This window comes from Sceloporus undulatus, chromosome 3 (genome assembly GCF_019175285.1).
Source record: "Sceloporus undulatus isolate JIND9_A2432 ecotype Alabama chromosome 3, SceUnd_v1.1, whole genome shotgun sequence".
Lineage (NCBI taxonomy): Eukaryota > Metazoa > Chordata > Lepidosauria > Squamata > Phrynosomatidae > Sceloporus > Sceloporus undulatus.
In genome coordinates this window covers 14,626,161-14,651,541 of record NC_056524.1, presented here as the reverse complement: position 1 = coordinate 14,651,541, position 25,381 = coordinate 14,626,161, and the positions used below count along the sequence as shown (strand labels likewise).

Here is a 25,381-nt window from a genome sequence, read left to right as displayed (position 1 = left end):
TTATGATTCCTGTCTCCCCTCTGTTGTCTCCCTTCACTGGCTCCCTCTTCCTTTCCGCATCAGTACAAAACTTTTGTTACTGGACCTTCAAGCTCTGCATGGGCTGGCCCCCTTTATTTAACTGTATCTTCTCTCTTCCTACATCCCTACATCGCCACTCCTCCGCTCTGGTAGCCAAAATCTCTCTCTCAGCCCAGGATCTTCTCTGCCCCATCCCGATCCGTCCCTTCTCCCTAGCTGCCCCTCATTCCTGGAACCTTCTCTCCGCCCTGCACGCTCATCACTTCCCTAACCAGCTTTAAGACAGAGCTGAAAACCATATTGTTTAGGGAAGCGTTCTCAGGGAATTTTGTGCTTGTTATCGGACTGTCTGCAATAGTTGATGTGATGTGATTTGTTATATTGATGTTTTAATCGTTTTTCCTTTCTAAGGGTAATTTTATCTATTCCTCTTTTAATTGTTATTATCTTAGAATGTACGCCTTGGGCAGGCTTTTATTTACTCCTAATTTACCAACTTGTACAGCGCGGCGTATATACAGCGCTATAGAAAAAAGTTTTAATAATAACTAATAATAATAATGTTCTTTCCAATCGCTAGTAGCATAAGAGGGAAGTATTACCGTAGTCACGCCCTGCCGTGGGTTTCTCATTGACATCTGGTTGGCCACTTGGGACAGCAATGCTGGAGTAGGTAGTTTGTGCTGATCCAGCATGGCTTCGCTGTGGTTCTGAGAGTTCACTATTCTCAAAGCGCAATAGTGACTGGCCTTTAGTTACCCAGTTGCTCAATGGCTGATGAAGGTTTGTAACTCAGATATCTATGAATCTCTACAGGCCAATAGGCATACATTCAATCAAGCTTTCCCCAGACTGTTGCCCTCCAGAGAAGAATAATAGAATTGCAGAGTCCGAAGAGAACCCAGGGGCCATCCAGCTCAAACCCCCACCTTAGAGGAATGAATATACAGTCAAAGCACTCCTGACAGATGGTACATCAGCTTCTGTTTAAAAAAATCTCTAAAGGAGATTCACCATGTTCTGAGGCAGCATATTCCACTGTTGAAAAGGTCTTATCATCAGCAAGTTCTCCTATGTTGGTGGAATCACTTTTCCTGTTACAGTGGTGCCTCGGGTTACGAAATTAATTCGTTCCGCCGCGGCGTTCGTAACCCGCATTTTTTTTTTAACCTGAAAAGCCATAGGCGCTAGCGCTAAAAGCTGCGATTTCATGCGAAAAAGCGCCGAAAAGCACCAAAAAAAATTTTTCGTAAGCTGAAAAAAAAAAACGTAACCCGGAACAGTTTTTCCTATGGGATTTTTTCGTATCCCGGGAATTTGTAAGGCGTTGCTTTCGTATCCGGGTACCACTGTAGTTGAATCCATTGCTCTGAGCTCATTCTCTGGAGCAACAGAAAACAAGCTCACTCTATCAATATGTTGTTGTTGTTAACTGCCTTCAAGTCAACTTTCCTTCATGGTGATCCCATTATGAGACATCTCCAATACTGCCGTCCTCATTGCTCTTCTCAAGCCCTGCAGGCTTAGGGCCATGGCCTCCTTGATTAAGTCTATCCATCTGGTATACAGTGGTACCTCGGGTACGAAATTAATTCGTTCCGCGGCTAATTTCGTAACCCGAAAAACCTTCGTAACCTGAATTGCCATGGCGCTAATGGAAAAAAAAAAATAGCTCTCTGCTGCCCTCCGGTGCGGAAATAGCGCTGAGGTTTTTCGTAACCCGAAAAAACTTCGTAAGCGAAAACATAATCCTATGGATGGATTTTTTCGTATCCCGAAAAATTCGTAAGCTGGGTAATTCGTATCCCGGGGTACCACTGTACAGTCTTTCTCGCTCTCCTACTACCCCCCCATCTTTCCTAGCATTATTGTCTCTAGTGGGCATGCCTCCGTATGATTGCTGGTATGACAGTTTCAATGTAGTCTCCTGACTTCCAGGAGAGCTCAAGCTTGATCTGTTCAAGGGCTCTTTGTTTGTATTTTTGGCTGTCCAGGTACAGTATATCCTCAGTACTCTTCTCCAGCCACCATCTTGAATATTGTTTCTTTCTATTCAGCTTTCTTCCACTGCCCAGCTTCCCATCTGTACATTGTGATGGGAAATACTATCACTGGATGATCCTGACTATAGGTTTTTATTTTTGCACTTAAGGATCTTGGCTGGGACCGGGGGCTCAGCTGTTAAGACCTGATTTGACAATCTTATGAAAGGGGAAACCTTTACCTTTACCTTTTATCTGGCTAGCTGCCAAAGTAGCCCTTCCCATCCTATCATGTCATCTCTTAACCTTAAATTCAGCATACCCAGATTCTTACATTGTTCTCATTAGGCATGATTTCCAGACTTCTCATCATTTTGGAATATTCAACCATGTCTGGAGTACAACACCAATAATCTTGTATTATTCATATTACATCATACTTGTAGAAAACTATCTGGAGGGAATCCGGTTTAGGAAGCTGGTGTTAACCTCTGCACCGCACTGCTTTGTTACATCACTTCTGCTGCCAAATCAGTGGTCCCCAAACTGTGCAAAGAGATTTTGGACTTCACCTCCAGAATCCCAGACTATTGGCCAACATGGCTGAGGCTTCTGGGAGCTAAAGTCCAAACTCTCTTAAAGGGCACAGTTCGGGGCCCACTGAACTAAATATACACATGCTTAGCAAACCTGACCGATCTCTGTGGGCTTATTATTATTTTAATATTATTATTATTTTATTATATAATATAATACTTCAAAGTATTCCAACTTTGGTGACCCTAAAAGCAAGCTTACTACAGGGCTTTCTTGGTAGATTTGTGCATGCCTTCTCTGAGGTTAAGAGAGCATGACTTGTCCAAGGTCACCTAGTAGATTTCCATGGCTGAACTGAGCTTCAATCCTGGTCTCCAGGTCCTAGTCCAAACCTGAAAACACTATACCACTCTGGCTCTCACACCTTACCAGTATTACTAATCCATATATATATTATTTTTGACAGAGAGGTTTCGTCTGCTGTTTCTATTCCCGCCGGGAGCCGAGATCCTTCCAGTCTTCCAACAGAGGCATTACCCAAAGTAAGTAAATATCTGTTTCTGAAAAGTAGTGGAGTGTGTATGTGTGTGTGTGCGTGTTTTAAACGTAGTCTCCCTATAGTTTTCAGTGGTGCAGCAGAAGGGAGGATATCTGCCGTCTGTACTGTTGGCCTAAGCCTGGTGGGTCAGGCTCTGGTGATATTTCTCTTTGCTAACATGTTGCATTGGAGGTAGACATCCATCAGGCTGATCCCTTTTTGTGTCTGTGTTGGGTTTCTGTCACTTGTGTGTTGGCCAGTCTCTTCTGGATTTTTAATAAGGCTCTTTGTGGGACAGTAGATGCAAAAACAACAACCTGCTCTCCAGCTTGCAGCAATAATTGCAAACCAGTGGAATGAAAAGCACCCAAGTCATAAATGGTAGTTTAAAGAAGTGGGTTTATATCCATGAAAGCTCCTGCCGAATAAAAACAATTAGTCTTAAAGACGCTTGTCACATTCCTTTTTGCCTTTCCCTCCTTCCTCCCTTTTTTGTTTGTTTATCAATTATGGCGCTCACACTTGAAGAAAGAATGAGCCATCATTGACAAAGAGGCTCATGGCAAACAGAAGTGGAGGACAAGTGGGTTGTTATTATCCCTTGCAAATTAGAATGTTTTCATTCCACAGGATGAGTCATTTTTATTATTTTTGAATTTTCACTAACAAAAGATGCTAATCGTGTATATGGAGGGGGGGGGTTGTCCTTTGTAAAGACCCAAGTTTTCCCCTGTAGCACCAAATCAGTAAAGGATTTCTTAGTGATGGAGATTATGTTTGACCTCCACTAAGAGTCCTTTAGTGCAGTGCTCTGCTTTTTCCTGTGGAATGGCTGGTAGTTGTTACCCGCAAAGGTTACTAAAGTACCTCTCTGTAGGTGTCAGCTACTCTGTTTCTTCTCCCTGCTGACCTCTGCCTGCGAGATGAAGCCTTCTTTTCTGTACCAACCCACCCTTCATTTTTATCTGCTCCGCAGTGTGAGGCCCTCCAAAGTGAATCAAAAATGTATCTGATCTGCATCACAAGACCAAAACGCTAATGCAAAGTATGGCAGGTAGACTTAAGTTAGAGGCATTTCATATTACTTATTCAGTATAACAGAGTGTTTTGGGCTTGATTTTTTAGAGATTACCTCCAACTGTAAGAACTTGTTCATAACATCTTTGTTAAACTGTAGGTCCTCTTATGTGTTCTGCCATCCAGAGAGTACCATTCTTAGAAGCTCATGATGGTTTCTTTTTCCAGTTTAATTTTTTAAAATCATGCAGTTCATTAGTTTAATCCATGTCTGTTCCAAATTCCCATTGGGGTTCAATGGCTTACTACCAATCACTTAAATGACATAATGGAGGATGATTTTTTTTTAAAGAGACCACTTAAAAAAAAGTTGAAATAAAATTTGAAAGCAGGAAAGCATTTTGCCAAAGGTTTCAGATGACTCACTGAAATAGGAATATGGCAAAGGTTTTCCAGATGACTGGAGTTGGAGGAAAGAAGGTTCTTCAGTACTAAGCTGGGCAAGATTGGATGGAAGATATCAAGGGGAACACTTACATTAGAAGACCAAAAGAAAATGGAAACAAGAAAGAAGGCCTAATTAATTAAAACAACTGGACAGCTTCCAACAAAAGGCTTCTGAAACCAACAGGGTGACTGTTTTTGACTAGTTCCAGAAGCAGAGATGAAATAATAAAGGTCCTCACCAACATCAATGGACCAGCAAGGTATATTTGAGTTTAATTTTAGGGGCTTTGAGAAGAAAACCTTTTCTTGCCATTATTCTAATTAAATTTGTTTCTTAGACTGCATTTTCCACTTCAGAATTAATGCAGTTTGATACTGCTTTAACTGCCATGGCTCAATGCTGTGGAATCTAGGATTCTAGGAAAGCATTTGCCACCACACAACTATAATCCCACTATCCCATAGCAATGATCACGGCAGTTACAGTGGTGTCAAACTGCTTTATTTCTGCAATTGGCAGCAGCCCTAGTTCCTTTAAAAGAGAGTTGAGGATGTATATGCCCCACCAATGTTTTACAACTATAAACTCCTAGGCAGCATATGCAGTGTGATAAGTTGTCTAAAGTTCATTTTTTACCTGAAGGCCCCCCACCCCACCAGAACAACACGTTAGACTGGACCAAAATTGTTGCAGTGGTTCACAGTCAGTATGAACACAGCAGAGCAGCACTGTAGCATACATAGGTTCTTTGGGACCCTGAAAGTCCATCACCTCATTTTTACCCCCATATCAACTGTTTTGTGATCAAGAAAAAAAAATTGCATTCCAGAATTGGACTTGAGGGGGTCTGTTAGCCTGTGGGCTACATTGTTCATCCCCAATGTACATTCTGAAATCACCAGATTAAAAACTGGATACATCTTCTGTACTGTTAATGTTTACAGAAGATGGTATTCGCAGGTGTTACTTATTACTTGGTTGCATGGCAATGCTTCTGATACTGGAACCTAATTTCCATTTTACAGACAGAGGGTAGGGATAAGCCACCAAGTCAATCCCTTCCCCAATGAAAGAAAGATTTCTTTGCATCCCATTCACCTTTCCAGTTGTGTACCAGACTTAGGGAATCTGCCATACTTTCCCACAATGATGCTGAACTCCCAGTCCAGCTGAGCTTTATGGCTCACAAATATCGTATATGCAGTATCATCACCAGACCCCTTCAATGCATTTAAACCCTCACAGCACCTAGAAAATCCTCAACTAGTGCTATTTAAGGAGTTGTTTGGGGGGGGGGGGGAGTATCCAAGTTCTGATTCGAAGCCAGTCGAAAAGTGCTTATCCACTTCAGGTTAAGTGAGGACATGTCTTCTGTATGCCTAGAAAATTCTTGACAATCTTTGTGAATTTTTTAGAAAGAAAAGCGTTTTTTTTACTGGTGAATTTCAGTGGTAGCTAGCCCCCTAAAATCCTGAATATATATGCTTAAAACAACAACAGGATTTAAAGACTCTATAATGACATGCAAAGAGCAGCTCCCTGCTGATATTGCATGAAGTCTAGTGTCTCCTGGCAGCTAATGGCTAGATCTGCTAAACATTTCCAACTGCTTGTTCAATTCCACAAAAGCAGTGGGTATTTTTTCTCTCTGAAAACTACAATTCTTTGAACCATAATCTCACGCTGCTTAGATTATTGAGCTGCAGCACTCTTTGAAATGATAATAGACCCTCATTATAGCACAGCAACAGGATTGGCTGAAACTGTACCTTTCTGTGTCAAGAGTAACTGATTAGTGCATGTGTATGTGCTTGTGTGCCATTACTGTGTAAAGGGAGTCAACCACACTTTGACAGTTAACTAAAAGAGAGGGCTTTCCACATGTTATTCTAAACCATGGAGTGCCGCTTATAACATAATTCATCTGTTGCTAAATAAATAAATAAATAAATAGTTTGCTTATTATGAGATTTGAGTCACTGGCATCACAACTCATTAACAAACAAGCGGAGGATTATTGATGTATATACTGATTTCTCTCAGGAAATTCTGTAACAGTCAAGCACACATTAATGCAAGGAAACTATGATTTCTGGAGTTTCGGTTTAACAGTTAGTAGGGTCAGGCTGAATGTGGTTTGTTATTGTGGTCATTCACTTTATTTATATCCCAACATTTGTTGTTGTTGTGTGCCTTCAAGTCATTTCTGGCTTATAGAGACCCTAATGTGAACCTATCAGAAGGTTTTCTTGGCAACATTTGTTCAGAGGAGGTTTGTTATTGCCTGCCTCTGAGGCTGAGAGCATATGATTTGCCTAAGGTCATCCAGTGGGTTTTGTAGCTGAGTTGTGAATCGAACCCTGGTCTCCAGAGTCATGTATCGTTATTGCAATTGTTGTACACCGCTGTGATCAAATGGAATAGCGGTATATAAATAAATTTTATTATTATTATTTTATTATGATCCAGCACTCATACCACTATACCACCCTGGATCTCATGAAGCACAGTAAAAACATATAAAGGTCAACATTAAAGTGGAGTCAAATTATCAATAACATGAAAAACAATTCAAAACATGCAATTCAAAATAAGCAGTTTAAAAACATCACAGAATCAGTGCTGCACCCTACATATTGTAAACCACTCAGAGAGTGCTTAGCACCATAAAGTGGTATAGAAATATAGGTGCTATTGCTATTAAAAGTCATTCATTCATTCATTCATTTATTCATTCATACAGTTATACCCTGCTCTTCAACCACAAAGATTCCCAGAACAGCTTACAATTAATAAGTTTCACAGTTCCCTGCCCTCAGTCTTACAGTCTAAATAAGACACAATACACAAGAAAAAAGTGGATGGTAGAGTAGGAATTCAGTGCACCAGGTTATGGCTGCTGTGTTTTCCCTTCTTAGGCCACAACAACAGCAGTTAGAATTGAGGGAGGGTCTCTCACTAGCTGGCAGAACCCAGGCACCAGCTTCCTGCTTTTGTCTTTCTCAGAGAACATGGAACAGCCATTGAGGTCCAGGCATGATGGAGTGTGCTTGGATGTTCCTTTTTCCTTCAGAAACCACAGCAATGACAGGGAGCCATATTTTAAAGAAATGCCTTTTAAAGCTCTTTCTTTAAAAATGCAGTATGCAGAGGGATCTTGTAGCACCTTTGAGACTAACTGAAAGAAAGAAGTTGGTAGCATGAGCTTTTGTAGACCTTAACCTACTTCCTCAGTTGCATGTTTAAAAATGCAGTTATCAAAAGTTGGTCAGAATAATAGTGTTTACCTGCTACCAGAGGGGACACCAAGGTTACAAAGGAATTTGCAAATCATAGGGCAGCCACCAAGAAAGTCCTATCACATGCCCCCACCAGATGTGCCTGTGAAGGTGGTTGGACAGAGAGAAGGACTTGAGTTTCTTAGAGCCTCAGCAGGCTCATATGAAGAGATATGATTTGTCAGATAGCACAGTCCTAAGCCATATGGTCTGATGGCCTGGACCTGAAGAAAATTCTCACAGAAGTTTAGACTCAAATTAGAGGCTATGAGAGGTACAAAATGCTTTCCCAACTCACTTTCCCATCTGCTGCTGCTGCCTCCTACATGGTAGTGAACAGAGGCCAAGTAGCAAGCAGCCGGTGGGCTTCCATGCAGAAGCCAAGTTGTTTTCAGTTCTCTGCCAGGGTCTCTATTTACAAGGCCAGATTTGCTCCAGTAGCAAAAACATTGCTTTTCTCATCATGTAAATGGGGTGTTTAGGGGGAAATTCCAGGGGAAAAATGATGATGACTTTCCTGCCACAGCTCATGGGGTTAGAAAATAGTTCCTCCTACAGGGTTCTTATTTTAAATGACCGAAGTGATCCAGAAGTGAATCAGAAAAAGGAGGACACAGTGTTTGGGATTTTGTGAACAGCAGTAGGAGATGAGTTCAGAAGACTAGTAAGGACCAATAACTATGGCCTGGTACAGATGGGCCTTGTGGCACGTCTTGATGACATGCTGGGATTGTCTTGGGGCATTGCTTATAGATGCCCCGCAACCCTAGCACTTATTCTGTACATCAAAATGGCGGCACCCTGTACAGATGGGCACTGCTATTTTGACATGATGGACGCTTAGCGTCCGCACGTCACGGTGCCATTATGACGTCGCGAGTGCACCATTGGTGCACTACAGTGTCATAATGGTGCCGCAAGAGGAACCCGCTTTTTGCGGGCTCTTTTTGCTCTGCAGAAAGTCCTGCGGTCTGGAGGCTGCGGCTTCCCTGCAGAGCAAAACCAGGTGCTGGGAGACCGCTCTTTTTGGGCCGTCTTTCCAGGCCACTGGAAAGACGGCCACTTTTTGCAGGAGAAAAGTTCACCATTCAGTTCCCCCACCATTTATATACATATTTTTATGGATTGTGTGTAAGAAATACATTAATTATAACACAAAACTAAAAATCCCAGTAGTCTATAGCACTGAGCCATGGCGGTTAAAGTGGTGCCAACCAGGATTATTTCTGCAGTGCAGATTCTGCCCAGAAAAACAGGCTGTAATCCCATTTAGAGATGTCCAAGGCCCTGGATGTTCCATAGCTATAGTCTTGACAGTGGCCTTGGTCACAGTCCCAGATTACAGGCACCCTCACTTTGAGGAGAAATTGTTGCCTGCACTGGGATTGGCTTCATAGCAAATCTACCCACCAATGCAATGTGGAGTATTCATTAACTCTTTATCCCATACTGGAACCTTCTCTCTAGTTAGACCTATTGTGGAAGAAAAATTGCAGATACAGTACAAATACAGGGGAATAAAAACTGCAGGTACAATACAGACTCTTGGAGATGAAGAATAATTTTTCACAGAACCATGCATCCCCTTGATGTTAAGAACGGACACGTTTAAAATTCTAATGAATCTGGTAAAATGCTAATGAAGTTTAGGGCAGGGTTATCCTGAACATTAACAGCTGGGGTTTTCTTCTGTTCCCTTCTGTTCTGCTGATGCTGTTTCAAGGAGCCAAATGTGATAGTGAACTGAGAGGTTATTTTATGCCATAGTGGTGAATTGTCTTGTTTGATTATCACATGCTTCGACATACTCCTGGAAATGAAATAGGTCTAATTTGCACTGTAGAAATATGTCATTTGACACCACTTTCACTGCCATAGCTCAGTGCTGTGGAATTCTGGGATTTGTAGTTTGTTGTGACATCAGAACTCTCTGACAGAGAAGGCTAGATATCTTGCAAAACTACAGATCTCACAATCCCATAGCATTGAAATATGGCAGTTAAAATAGTGTCAAACTGCTTTATTTCTACAGTGCAAATTAGATCTATAGTATTGTGCCACATAATAGTCTTTTTAGGGATATGTCAATATATATATATATATATATATATATATATATATATATATATTCCTAATAAGAACTTCCCAGAATTTGCAAACTTCATCATAACTTTGACGAAAAGAAGTTGAGATGCTAAAAAGGTAAATGTGGGATAAATTGAGGCTTTCCCCTTCAAAGTTAGTTGCTTAATTCTTAAAGGCCTAATTATGAATGTCTGTATATTCCCATATGGTTGTGAGGCTTCATTGAGGCTGACAAATCTTTTTACTCCTGACAGAACCTGAGGGAATTCACTTTTTTGCATTACACCTCCCAGAATTCCTCAGCCAGCATTGCTATTGTCCATGCTGGCTGGGAGGCTCTAGAAGTCATTGCCAAAAAAAGTAACATTTCCAGTCTTTGGGGTCTTCTTTCGCAGCTATAGGACAGACCCTTTCCAAATCCAAAATGACTGCTCAGCTCTTTTTGCACTAGATCACACTAGACCTCCGTGGCCCTTTCCAAAACATGGCTCTTTCTAGACTGGAAGTGGCTATATCTATTGAATTAAGGCAGTACAGGGGGTAGGATAACTTCTTTGGATAACTTTGGCATCAACACACACAGTACCAATATTCTCAAATTTCTTCAAACTTTGATCAGGAGAATTTGAGATTTTAAAAAGATAGAATGTGACAGAAAATTAACAGTTGCAACAGTCCAGTGCACAAATCTGACTGTGAAAATGAACCTACAAAGGTGAAGCCAAAGGCTTTCATGGCCTGCATCCATATTTTTTGGTGGTTTTTTGGGCTTATGTGGCCATGTTCTAGCAGAGTTTCTTTCTGACGTTTCGCCAGCATCTGTGGCAGGCATCTTCAGAGAATGCTTGCCTGGAAAAAATTGAGTATATATATATACTGTGTGAACCTGGGAATGCAGGAGTGATTTGCATGTGTATTGTTCTGTTGCTGATGGCAGGCCTCAGGCTGGGAGGCTAATGCAAAAGAGGATTAATGTCTGCTAATTGGTGATCATTATCTTCTGGGAAAGCCCCTGACTCTGAGTGGTTTCCCATTTGCATTTGCTGAGTCCTTATTTTGCTATTTCTCAGGACTGGTAGCCAGATTTTGTTCACTTTAAGGGTTTCTTCTTTCTGGTTGAAATTATCCAGATGTTTGTGGATTTCAATGGCTTCCCTGCGTATCCTGACATGGTAGTGGTTGGCATGGTCCAGAATTTCAGTGTTTTCAAACAGTATTCAAACCATCCTGGTTATAAAATACTGTTTGAAAACACTGTCCCAGCAGTTTCATATATATGTTAAATAGCATGGGGAGCAGAAAAAACCCCGAGGCAACCAAAGCTGTCTCTGTCCCATACCCAGGCCCAAAACTAGATTGAAGTGGATCTAGATAATTTGTTTCATCCAGAAACTCCTGGAGTTGAGAGGTCACCACCTGAGAGTGTAGTGGTTTGAGCATTGGATTATAACTCAAGAGACTAAGGTCCGAATCTCTGCTCAGACATGGAGACCCACCTTGGGCAAGTGACCCTCTCTCAGCTCTGAGGAAGGTGAGGGGAAATCCCCTCTTAACAAATGTAGCAAAGAAAACCCTATGATAGGTTTGCCTTAGTCAGACATGACTTGAAGAAATGTGTGCCTTCAAGTCAGAAATGTCTTGGCAACAACAACAACAGTAGGCATTCTGGGGGAAAGCTGGTAGTGTGTGGTTACAGACCTGAGTGGCACCCTAATAATAGTTTTTAAGACCTAATAAGTCTTCAAATGTTTATAATGCCTAACATTTCCCCCACCATACTGGCTGTTGGCAATAGCATCTAACTGTCATCTTGTTGCAGTGACTTCTCTCATTGCTTATATATAATTCTCCAGAACCAAATTGAACCTTTGAGACTCTTTCCCCCATCTTACTATAGTGCAGCCTTATTTCTCCATCTTTGCAAAGGCACTGAAAAGAATCTCCATTAACAGGATATTGCAGAGGGAAAGATACAAGCGTGTAATGAAGCTTGCAAAATAGAAGCCCTCCAGAAACCACCCAGAACTGAGAGTCTCTTTAGTCCACACCACAGATGCTGCTCCCACATGGGCCAGGACATCAGGGGTTTGTTGTTGTTGTTGTTGTTTGTTTGTTTGTTTGTTTTGTTTTGTTTTGTTTTTTGGTAAAATGTACTTTGGATGAATTTCATCATCTCCTGGGAGGTAGGAAGAGAAGCACCAGGCGGCCACTTATGCACCTTTCCCAGTCAGTCACATTGCTACTGACATGTTTTCATGCTCTGTTTCATCCATTTTCAAATGCTACTGGGGGAGCCGGTAAGAGATGAGAAGCTGTTATCACCTCTCCGAGGAGCATTTAAATGAATGACTCCCAGGCCTGTCCCCAGGCTTCCTGCCTTCTGTGGACTCATTTAGTATTCTCTGACATTTCACCATTTCTATCTGTAACTTTCCAGTAGAAATCTTTTGACCATTTGATCTGTGCCTTGAGCCCATGGAATATCGTCTGTGCTCAGATGCATTGCTTGGTAGTTTATTTTTGAAATTAAACAGGGCATGTTGTACCTCGCGGAGGCCAGACCTTTCTCCACTGAAGTTTTGAAACAATGGCTCTCTAAGATAGAAAGGTGATGTTGAAGATAGAATTGAAAACCAGAACTTTATGCATTACTTTGTAATTAATTCCCTTTTCAAATAGCTCAGTTATAATTAAGTTACATTATTCTTCTTACTTGGGAAGGGTTGACCTTGCTCCTTGGCAGTGTTACACTAATATTTTAGTAGTTTTTATTGTAGCAAAAATACAGGGTAAATGCAAATCTTTATTTCTTGCATGCAGAATGAAGAATTTCAAACTTTCCCCCACTGAGCAAAATTACAAGCCTATTGCACATTTTTGGTGATGTTTAAAATCGTTGCATAGATTTTCTGTGAAATTTTCACAAAGGGTTTTTTTAACCCTCAAATCAATGGTTTTACGTGAAACAGCAACAAAATCTTTGCACCATTGTGAAGTCGAAGGCTTTCATGGCTGGCATCCATAGTTTTTTGTGGGTTTTTCGGGCTATGAGGCTAATATGAACTTGCACACCTGTACAAAAATGGACAACCCCTTTTTACCCCCCCTTCTCCATTTGCCCATTCACTGACTGCACCTTCTCACCCTCTTGTTGCTCAGTCTCTAAACAAAAATGCCTTTTTTAAACACATCAAATATGCTGCAGAATAGTAGACAGCTGGCAGCTGGGGAACCTGGTTAGCAGCTGTGAAGGAGCAAAGGCAACCAAGAAAATAAGGTGCCAAAGCTATTTCAAGTGGTGTCTAACTAGCTAGCTGTTGTTTCGGCGTACTGAGATCAACATGATTGAGTCTAGAGATGCAAGAGCTGTCAAGATGAAATATTTTTTTTCCATATATAACAATATATATGAGCCGGATGGAGCATCAGGCTACTGCTTTAAAGTAAGCAGTAATTTACATAAGGTTTTTATTTTGGGCTGCCACATACAGAATACAAAGCTAAGCAAAATTAATTAATCTGCATAGCATAGGATGAAACTCTTCCTTCTGTCCTGTGTAATAAAAGGAGATGGCTTGTGTTGTTATTAAGTGCTGTCAATCCCATTATGACTTGCAGCAGCCCTGTGAATGGGTGTTAACATGACTAAACTGAAGCTATTGTGCTTTGGACACCTCAGCAGATGAAATGACTCATTGGCAAAGATGATAATGCTTGGTAAAGTGGAAGGGAGTAGGAAAGGGGAGACCACACTACAGATGGAGAGAGTCAGTCAAGGAAGCCACAGCCCTAAATTTGCAAGATCTGATCAGGACTTTTGGGAACACTACAACATGGAGTTCTCTAATTCATAGTGTGGTCATGAGTTGAAGCTGATTTCTGGGCTGTTAACAACAACAATTATGTCCCCTCTCAGTTTTGTCTTCTCTCAACTAAGCATACCTGACTCTTAAGTGATTTCAGCTTCGGCTGATACGCCAGCTGTGTCCCTACCTGGACCGGAGGGACCTTGTAACTGTAGTACATGCTCTGGTAACCTCTCGACTGGATTTCTGCAATGCACTCTACATGGGGCAACCCTTGTACCAAACCTGGAAGCTACAATTAGTGCAAAATATGGCAGCGAGATTGGTAGCTGGTTGTTCCAGGTCTGACCATATAACACCTATTCTGAAAGATCTTCATTGGCTGCCTATTCGCTTCCGGGCACAATACAGGGTGTTGGTAATGACCTATAAAGCCCTAAATGGCTTGGGCCCAGGGTACTTGGAGGACCGCCTATCCCCATACAATCCGCCCCACACACTCAGGTCGACAGGGATGAAATTGTTGGAGGTCCCAACAACACGTTATGTGAGGACCTCACAGAGGGCATTTTCTATCCTGGCCCCTAGATCTTGGAATAATCTCCCAGATGAGCTCCACTCCACCACATCCTTAGTTCTTTTTAAAAAGAATCTAAAGACGTTCTTCTTTTCCCAATCCTTCCCACCATGAAAATCATATTATCCCTTACCCCCTTTCATTGACGACCTTATAATGTGTATATCGACTCCCCTATCCATCTGGCCCTTTTGTTGTTATGATTACTGTGTTGTTTTTAATGCTGTTTTTAATTGATTTTATTGAGATGTTTTATACTTCAATTGTATGCCGCTTTGATCAAATTTTGGAAAAGCGGATTATAAATAAACCATATTATTATTATTATTATTATTATTATTATTATTATTATTTCAAGTGGTGTCTAACTAGCTAGTCCGTAAGCTGGAGATCATACTACAGGTGGATTGATTCTTGTTCTACCTTTTTGGTTGTCTTCTTCTAGTTGTTTGCACAGATTGCTATATCAGTTCTTTACTCTATCACCTGTAGAAAAACTACACTCAGGAATCTGATCCAGTTGCATTACCTTTTATTTACCTATCCGGAACAGTTTGAAGAGTTTCATATCTCATCCAGTTAGGCTTTTCTTTCTTTTCAGTTATAGGTAGGGTCTCCATTTCCCCCTAATAATGTCCGTGGTTTCTGTCCACATTTGTTCAGGTTCATAATCAATTGAGTTTAGCACTGAAAACCTGTTCTTTATATACGTTTTCCACATATATTCTTTAGATCGTATTTTTGCACTGTGTTTTATTAAATGTTCTTCTCTAGCTTTACTCTAATTTTTGATATTTCAAGTTCATGGTCTGTGCCACAGTTTGCTTCTGGTCTTGTTTTAGCAAAAAGAATTTTTTTCTACAGTACTTCCAATTATGTAGTCTATTTGATTTCCATATTGGTTATTCAATACCATCCATGTATACAGTTTTCTTTTTGGTTATCTGAATCTTTTTAGCAGCAACCAAAATGTAGGCATCATAAAATGTGGTAATTTCTGGTTCATATCTTGATCCAGGGCTAAATGGTTCTGCTCTGTTGCTATGGAGGCTGCACCTTATTCACATCCCTTATTCATTTAATTAAGAGACCTCAAGGGATCTAGGAGTTCAAGTAAACCACAAGTTGAACATGAGTCAACAGTGTGATGCAGCACCTAAAAAGGCCAATGCAATTTTAGGCTGCATCAATAGAAGTATAGTGTCTAGATCAAGGGAAGTAATAGTGCCACTTCTATTCTGCTTTGGTCAGGCCCCACCTGGAATACTGTGTCCCATTCTGGCCACCACAATTCCAAAAGGATGTGGAGAAACTGGAGCGTGTCCAAAGGAGGGCATCCAAAATGGTGAAGGGTCTTGAAAACATGCCCTATGAGGAATGACTTAGGGAGCTGGGGATGTTCAGCCTGGAGAAGGTTAAGAGGTGATATGATAGCCCTATTTAAACATTTGAAGGAATGTAATATTGAGAAGAGAACATGCTTGTTTTCTGCTCCAGAGAACAGGACCTGGAACAATGGATGCAAGCTACAGGAAAAGAGATTCCACCTCAACATTAGGAGGAACTTCCTGACAGTAAATGCTGTTTGACAGTGGAACACACTCCTTCCTCAGAGATTGGCGGAGTCTCCCTTCTTGGGAGTCTTTAAACAGAGGTTGGATAGCCATCTGTTGGGTATGCTTTGATTGAGAGTTCCTGCATAGCAGGGGGTTGGACTGGATGGCCCTTCTGGTCTCTTCCAACTCTATGATTCTGTGATTCATTGCCTCTCTGGAATTGTATAGCAGACATTAGAGAAACTGGATTCTGGCAAGCTGAATTTTTGTCTGAAAATATGTTTCCAGGAATGGAAAACCCAGAAAATTGACCATGAATTCCAGGAAAGCTATATCTACCTGAATGTTACTGCTTTGCAAACAGAAGAAACAAATGGCTTGCACTGGCATGCTCCTTACCCTCCAAGGAAAGAGCAGGGCCTGGCTTGCTGAAGGATAATAGCTGACAAGAAGCATAGGTCAGTGGCTACAATATCTCTAAACAAAAAAAGGGGAAAGAAGGAATACCCTACATGAAAGTGGAAGCATTTTTCACATGTGGTAACTATTATGAGCTGCCCTGTAGATTGACCTCACTTTGTTAGAAAAGGAAATGTCTGGGAAAGTGCTTTTTCTTATCTAATAGAGCCTTGAACTTCAGAAAGAGCATGAAAACTTGGTCACCTTAACATTTTCTCTCCTAATTTGTTTTAAATAAAGGTGATAGGGCCCTCCTTGAAGACTGTGGGGCCATCACTACTGGTGAAGAATCTGGAGGGAGGGGGAAAGCTCAAATTGAATTCCAGCTGCATCATTTCAAACTCATAGAACTAGAAGGAAGTCTAGTCAATCCCCTGAAATGCAGGAAACCATGGTTAAATCACCCCTCCAAGAGGATTATTGAATCATAGAGTTGGAAGACACCACGAGGACCATCCAGTCCAACCCAATGCCATGCAGGAAGACATGGCCAAAGCCCTCCCAACAGATTGCCATCCAGCCTCTGTTTAAAAACCTTCAAAGAAGGAGGTTCCACCACATTCTGAGAGAGCATATTCTACTGTCAAACAGCTCCAACCATCAGGAGGTTCTTCCTAATGTTTAGGTGGAATCTCTTTTCTTGTAGTTTGAATATATTGCTCTGTATCCTAGTCTCTAGAGCAGTATAAAACAAACTGGCTCCATCTTCAGTATGATACCTCTTCAAATATTGAAACATGGCTCTCATGTTAACCTTCTCTTCTCCAGGCTAAACATACCCAGCTCCCTAAGCTGCTTCCCATAGGGCATTGTTTCCAGACATTTCACCATTTTCTCACCCTCCTCTGGATTTGCTCCAACTTTCCACATTATTCTACAATTGTGGTACCCATAACTGGACACAAAATGAGGTCTGACCAAAGCAGAATAAAATGGTACTCTTAGGTGCTTTACAGACTGCCCGTTTGGGGCAGCCTGTAGGTGCTGCTTTTCCTGCTGGATCGGGGCCTCAGCTTCCAGAGCGGCAGCCTCCGAGGCACCGATCCCCCTCTTTCCAGGCCGCAGGGAAGCGGCAAAAGGCCACTTCCCCGCGGCCTGCAAAGGTGTGTCCTTGGGGCTTCATGCCCCAAGGACACCCAATGGCGGCGGGGAGGAGGAGAAAGGGGCTGCTCGGCCCCTTTCTCCCTTGCGTTGCTGGCGCAGCCATCTAAAGGCTACGCCAGTGATGCAATTCACGGAAGGAGCTCCTTCTCGCACTGCGGAAAGGGCGCTCTATGCGCCCTCGCGCGACGTGACGATGTCACGTCCGCGCTGCCCCATTTGGAGGTGGCGAGTTCGTGATGTCGTAATGGCGGCCCCGTGTGGAACGGGCGCCGCCATTTTGTACATCCTGGGGACGTACTAGGGTTAGGTGCGTGTGTAAGGCACTCACTTTGCCTAACCCTAGTACGTCCCCAGGATGTACTTTACACCTGTCTATAATGGGCCCAACTTCTCTCAGTCTAGACACTATACCCATATTGATGCAGTCTAGAATTGCTTTGGCTGTTCTTGCTGCTGCAGCACACTACTTACTCATGTTTAGTCTGGAGTCTACTAAGACTTGTAGATTCCTGGTGAAACATCAGGAAGAAAATCTTCTAGAACATGGCCACATAGCCCAAAAAACCCACAAAAACCCATGGATGCCAGCCATGAAAGCCTTCGACTTCATAAATGGGTCCTAGAACAATTCAAGCCAGAACTCTCCTTAAAAGCCAAGATGATAAAACAAGCTGTCATATTTTGGCCACATCATGAGAAGGCATGACTCATTAGAAAACAATACTGGTAGGAAAGGTAGAAGGTAGTAGAAAGAGAGGCAGACTGCATGCCAGATGGATGGACTCAATCAAGGTGGTCACAGGCCTGAACTTGCAGGACCTATGCAGAACAGTGGAAGATAGGAGGTCTTGTAGATATCTCATCCATGGGGTTGCCATGAGTCAAGTTCGAGGACAGTTAATAAAAACAAACACAGGTGGGTTACAAACCGCCACTTGAGACGTCCTCAGGACGTACCAGTTTAAAAAAGGGGTGTCTCTTCCAGACGCCCCTACTCCTGTTACGGACTCTCTCCGTAACAAATGGTGGCGGCCGTTCCACACGGGCGCCGCCATCTTGACGTAACAGACGCTGTGCGTCCCCACTTTGTGCGGTGCTAATGACGTCGTGAGTGTGCAATTGGCGCCTCGCGGCGTCATTAGCGCGCCGCCAGAAGAAGCTCTATTTTGGAGCTTCTTTTTTGCTCCGTAAGGGAGCTGCGCAGTTTGGCTGTGGCGGCTCCCTCACGAAGCAAACAGCAGCGGCGGTTTGTAACCCTCCTTTATGTTTTAGGCAAATGCATGCAGAAAAGCATGTATAGTAAGTTAAAGTCTTTGTAATTCTATGTGGAATTTCAGGTATATGACTCATCCAGTCCAACCCCTGCCATGCAGGAACTCTCAATCAAAGCATCCCTGACAGTTGGCCATCCAGCCTCTGTTTAAAGACCTCCAAGGAAGGAGACTCCACTACACTCCGAGGGAGTGTGTTCCACTGTCGAACAGCCCTTCCTGACAGTAAGGGCTGTTCGACATTGAGGTGGAATCTCTTTTCCTGTACTGTATCTTGCATCCATTGTTCCGTGTCCTGTTCTCTGGAGCAGCAGAAAACAAGCTAGCTCCCTTCTCAATATGACATCCCTTCTTGTCTTGTTCAGCCAGGTGTTGCCCATCCTATATCTGTGCATTTCATTTTTCTGCCCAAAGTGCAGAACCTTACATTTCTCTGTGTTGAAATTCATTTTGTTGGCTTTGGCCCAGTTTTATAATCTATTAAGGTCATTTTGAATTTTGATCCTGTCCTCTGGGGTATTAGCTACTCCTCCTAGTTTGGTGTCATCTGCAAATTTGATAAGTATGCCCCCAATGATGTTGAATGACTTGGATGACAGAACTGGGGGCATACTTATCAACATCCTTTTTAAATTGTGGTGCCCAGAACTGGACACAATATGGACTCTGGACACAGAACTGGACTCTTTAAGATCACATTAAGAGAATAATAGCTGTTTTGGAGCCCCCCCCCCATGGGGGAAGGCACTGTTTCCAGTTTGGAATTCATCTGGTAAGATGTGTAGTGCCTATTTATTTATTTCAAGAAGAAATAATAATAATATATATATACTGCTTGAAGAGCTTATTTTGGAAATGTTAAAAATCCCACTGGCTGTTTTCTTAAGTGCACAATTCTTTATTTCCCTCTTGCAAATTAAAGAGTAAGCAAAACATCTCATGGAAAGACCTGATTCTGTCTAAAGCAGGAAAAGAAGATTATAAACACTGAAGTCTAAAGGAGGGGAATTTGCTCTCTTTGCCAGAAAGCTTCTTTCCTCCACTGAAGAATGAAATGTGCATCATAAAAAATACACTGAAGTATAATTCACCTGCTTATATGGAAATGACATCTGAGACAAATTAATTCCAGTGGGTTTTATGCAGGTCTCTTCATCGTAATGTAGACATCGTACCAATAAATACCCTAAAGACATTGAGATTTATAAAAGAAAAAAGCAAGAAAAAAACCCCAAGTCATGGAGTGGAAAATCCTACAGGCTTTCATTTACCTTGAAAGTGATGTTCGAAGGAAAAGATTTGTACAGGCATCTAGATTATATTTAAGTGGAGCTAGTTGAAGTAAAGAGACACCTCACAGAAGTCTAACAATAAAATCAGACTTTTCTGACATCATATTTTGGCATCCCACTGAAAAGTGACACAGAAAGATAACTAGGTTTATTAAAGACATACTAAGTTTTCTTACAGACCAAAACAAAAGGCCTCTGTGGCCCAGCATACAGTGGCCAACCAAGATGCCATAGGGAAGTCACCAGCAGGAGATGAAGGTGAGTGTAGCGTGATGATTCATCTATTAGCCTGTGACTTGGGAATGCAGGTTCTCATCCCCACTGAGCCAGGCCAAGAACTCTCTTTCACCCTGGCCTACCTCACAGGGTGGCTGTGAGCCCAAAGGGGAGAAGGAAAGAGCCACATTGTGGGACATTAATGTGACAAGTGTATAAAATAGCCCTCTCCTGCTTTTGTTTCCTGCTAATTTGTGGCTCAGAAACTTTGTTGCCTCTACATGGTGAAGTAGCACAAAGTCAGTGTGAGTAGTAGCCATAGATAGCCAGTTAATTTCGGCAATCCCTCTTTAAAGATTTAATCTTATACAAACCAACCTGGGAGCAACAGCCAATTAATTCAGTGGTAATTACATCTAAATAGTTATCAATCTGGAGAGCTGGCATGATTTAGGTGGTTTAGGTGTTGGACTATGTGGACCAGGGTTCAATTTCCCACTTGGCCATGAAACCCACTGGGTGACCTTGGACAAGTCACATGCTCTCAGGGGAAGGCAGTGACAAACCTCCAAACAAATCTTACCAAGAAAACACTGGGATGGGTTTGCCTTAGGGTGGCCATAAGTCAGAAATGACTTTAAAACACACAACAACAACAGCAACACACACACACACACCATATTTTCCAGCGTATAAGACGACTGGGCGTATAAGAAGACCCTCAACTTTTCTAGTTAAAATATAGAGTTTGGGATATACTTGCCGTATAAGACTACCCCTCTTCCAATGCACACCAAATAAAAATTAAAAAAAACATCAGATTTGATTTCAATGTGGTAATTTTAATTCAAATGCTTATGACATGCAGGTACTTAGCAGGAAAACTTGTTATATACAAAGCTTGCTTGGATTGGTCAGCTCTCCCTTCCTGCCCAGCCCTCCCTGTCTCCAAGATTTTATTCTACTGTACTTGTACAGCGCCACCCTTGCTGCTTTCAAACGCTCACCACATATGGAGGATATGCAGCTGCAGGCATTTTCGAGCTCCCCCTACCATATGCAGCGACTGCAGATTTTCCAGTCCGGCTCAGAAGTTTCAACCCTATAAGACGACACCTGGAGTATAAGATGACCCCCAACTTTTGAGAAAATTTTCCTGGGTTAAAAAGTAGTCTTATACACCAGAAAATACAGTATATGTGTGTGTGTGTGTGTGTGTGTATATATCCCCCGTGACTCTCCACGGGTCAGCGTACGAGGGGCGCCGCAAAGAAGAGATACAAGGACTCCCTGAAACAACATCTCAGGCTTGGCCAAATTGATCACCAACAATGGTCTGCCCTGGCCTCGCATCGGGAGGCATGGAGACGCATTATCCACGATGCTGCAGCTTTTTTCAAAAGCTCACGCTGAACGAGTCTCGAAGAGAAACGACAACACAGAAAGAACCGCAACCCGGAAACATCACCCAAGGAGACTTTCCGCTGTGCTTTCTGCAACCAGACCTTTATGTCCCGGACTGGCCTTTTTAGTCACCAACGCGCTTGTACAAAGTGCGGGATGAGTCCTTCCTGAATCTTCATTCACGAAGCAAAGACACACACACACACATATCTTGTACTGCAAATTGGCAGTCATCACTGCACTTTGTGGGAGGGAATTTATGATTTAACTATGCTCTGTTACCTATAACTTAGTTTTCTTAGATTTTTGCAAAATTCTTTGGCCCTCCAGACTGGGGAATTACATGGTTTAGGTTATAGGACTCAGAGTCTTGAAACTCATTGGGAGACCTTGGACCATGCACTAGTTTTGTTCAGTCTGCTTTGATAAAATTGGAAAGAGGAGAGCTATTCATGCCACTTTGAATTTATTTCTTAAAAAAGTGGGAAATAAATAATTAGTCAATATTTTTGGTAACTACAAATATGGTCCACTCTGCCAAGTAGGAGTTAATATTTTGGTGAATCCCATTAAGAAATCAGATACGCAAGTGTGCTTAATTATAAAGTTCACCAAGTGTTTTAACAGGTACAGTGGGCCCTACATTGGTATCCACTGGGGTTTGGTTCCAGGACCCCTCCCCATGGATACCAAAATATCTGGATGCTCAAGTCCCATTATACAGTGGGCCCTTAGTATTCACTGAGGTTTGGTTCTAACATCCACAATGGATACCAAAATCCATGGATGCTCATGTGCCATTAAATACAATGTCAAAGTAAAACAATGCCCTTATATAAGATGGCATAATCAAGTTTTGCTTTTTGGAATTTATATGTATATATTTTTATTTTCAAGCTGTGGATGGTTGAATTCATGGATAATGGATAAGGCGGCAGCAGGGGTCCAGTACAGTGAATGGGAATTGAGATTGTCAAAAAATCCATGCAGTTTTTTTCTTTCTTTCCAAAGCTCAAAACAGGCAGGGGGATTGATACAGTGGATTAGATTTTTCACCATTCTGGTAAGGCTGTTAGTGTAGTAATGGCATATACAGTTGCGTCTCCGTTCTCACATACTTGAGATCCATGTTCTTGGATATTCAAGGAGAGGTGACCTCCGTTAATTTCAGTGGGGCATGCCCCTACAGTGCACGTCCTGTGTGCGCTTGCAGGCATGCTCCCCATTCAAGCCTATGGGGATTGAATATCGGCGAGTCTCCATTTTTGAGGGGGGGGGGCAGAACAGATTCCCCCACAAAAACAGAGGGCCAACTGTATATTTAAAATATCAGTTTAAATTAACCTATTTGTTGAAAATGTCCATTTCTTTTGCTACGTACGGAGCTGTACAAACAGCCCCTAAGGGCCAGTAGCCACCCCTTTACTGGCCAGCAGCCACCCCTTTACTGGCCGGATCAGGGCCATGGCCATGTCCACCACACACCGTGCTCTGATCTGGCCTTCGGAGGGTGGAAAAACGATCCACAAAATGCAGCTCCTTTTTGCGCCCTCTAAAAGGTGCCACAGTGGCATGGCTTTGTGATAGACTTTTGGCGCTGCATCATCTGGATGCAGTGCCAGAGTCACACCATGATACTGCGAACCATCTAGAACAGTGCATGGTGTCATGGCGTGAGGGGGGCAGAGACATGGCTTCGAGCATGCAAACACTCTGCTGTGACTTCACCCACAGGCTGGCACTGTGTGCTCGTTTATACCAGGCCTTATTTTTTACTAATTTTCTGGTCTTTAATATTGGAGGATAATTAATCAAGGTAGTGTGATAAAGATTGTGAAAAAGTCATTCTATATGCTTGAGGGCAACTCAGTTTTGTAATGCTGTCACATTATCCCTTTATTTGTATCACATTGTTTGTTTGTTACTTTGTGCACCACACAATTTCTTTGCAGCTATTGAGCTAGAATAATCAGCAGTGTAAATCAAGAAAAGAAAGAATAAATCCATTAAATTACTTTGCTAGAAATTGTTAAAATTCTAGTCCTTTTATAATTTTCAGTGCATTAAAAGTATTTTCTGAGATAAAGGAGGCAATGGCCTTGGTTTTCTCTGTGATCTTTCATAATAATACCATTTTGGAATACCATTGATAGACAAGAGTCTCTAAGTGCAGAATAAATCTGGCTTTTTGCTACTGTGGGACTTAATTTGTTCTTGAGAACCCTACTGTTGATTTCATGACCTTCTTATAAGTACCCTGTAATATCTTCTTTTCTTTTAATTTTTGTCTTTGTTTGTTTATAGTTCTGTTCTCTTATTACCCTATCTAGAAAGCTCTTTCATTGAATTATGGATCAGGTAATGCCCCCAGAAAGGCATTTAATAAGAACAAATGGTAGTGGTTAAAAAAGAGGTAGGGAAACATGGGGGGGGGGGTGTTTCATGCCTTGGGCAATTACATGGGGAATATATGCCAGCAATGGCAAACATAGGGATGCATACCAAAATGGCTAGTGGCATGCCCAGCCAGTCTGTTTCCCCCGGCCCACTCACACACTGTGCAAACACACACTCATGGATATTCCCATGCTCACATATGTGCATACACATTTGTACTGGAATATACCCAGTGTTTCCTGGTGGCTTCCCTGTAAGTGTAAGAGTGAGGTTGCTCCAAGATATAGCCTTAACTTTTGAAGGACCTGAATGCATCAGAGAAGGAACCATTTTCGAAGGGGTGATCATCTGGTTTGGCCAGGGAGGGTGCGGCAGAAGTGTCTGTTCACCATGCTCCCCACATTAGACTGAAGCTTCTTAAAAGTCTCTTTGGCAATGTTCCCACTAAGACTTTGGATTTAGACCTGGGAGATCTGTGTTGGAATCCTCACTCCGACATGAAGCTAAATGATGCAGAGCTTGGATAATTTACTTGTTTCATCTACAGTGCCCAGAATCCTCAAGCCAGCTGATTAGGGTAATTGTGGGAATTGTAGTCCAAAAGAGTAACTTTCCCAAACTCTTAATGTGCACTCGCTGCCCCAGTGGCAGAGTTCCTTCCTGTTGTCCCATCCTAAATCCCTCCAGCCATCTGCTCTGGGGTTATAAGATTGCCCTGTGTAATTATATTATTTAGAGCTCTTCTGTATGTATTTTAATTGGAATATGCCATAATTACTTTGATATCTTTTTGGTGTTTTTTTTAATTGCATTAATTTCAAATGATTGTGTCAACCCTCGTTTCTTATGCTCCCACAGGCTGTATGTTGATGGTCCTTTTGGCAGTCCCTTTGAAGAATCCTTCAATTACGAGGTTAGCCTCTGTGTGGCTGGAGGCATTGGAGTGACTCCATTTGCATCGATCCTCAACACCCTGCTGTATGTAAGCCTCATTATGTTAAAGCTTCCCCTACCCTATTCCCAGGGTGTACTAGAATACATCTATCAAGTAAATTTGACCTGTGGCATGGGGATTGTTCTTACCAAAACAGCAAAACTGTGCTGTAATAAAATGAGGCTTTTCTTGTAATAAGGGAACTTGGCAAGGTAATTTTTGAAAAGTAATTAAGTAGAATGATTGTTTCAGTGATCCTGAAAGTAGTTTATTACTACACAGAGTACAGTACTTACAGTTTTAAAAATGTACTCTTGTTCCTTTTCTCATTTCTGCTAAGTAATTGAAATATTGTCAGTTACATTTTTAAAACACACACACAAATCTGAACACTACTATTTCGGATCTCTGGCAGGACAGAGGAATCAACACAAAAACACATTCTCCTGTTTAATATTG

At 42.0% G+C, this 25,381-nt stretch overlaps 1 protein-coding gene across 1 annotated transcript in view; it reads left to right on the top strand.

The window, feature by feature from the left end:
• The window catches only part of NOX4 (NADPH oxidase 4), a 139,679-nt gene that overhangs the window by 101,284 nt on the left and 13,014 nt on the right, over positions 1–25,381 (top strand). Inside the window, exons 13-14 of the mRNA XM_042460951.1 lie at positions 3,007–3,082; positions 24,847–24,966. Coding sequence (XP_042316885.1) covers positions 3,007–3,082; positions 24,847–24,966 — 196 coding nt within the window. The remainder of the gene's footprint in view (positions 1–3,006; positions 3,083–24,846; positions 24,967–25,381) is intronic.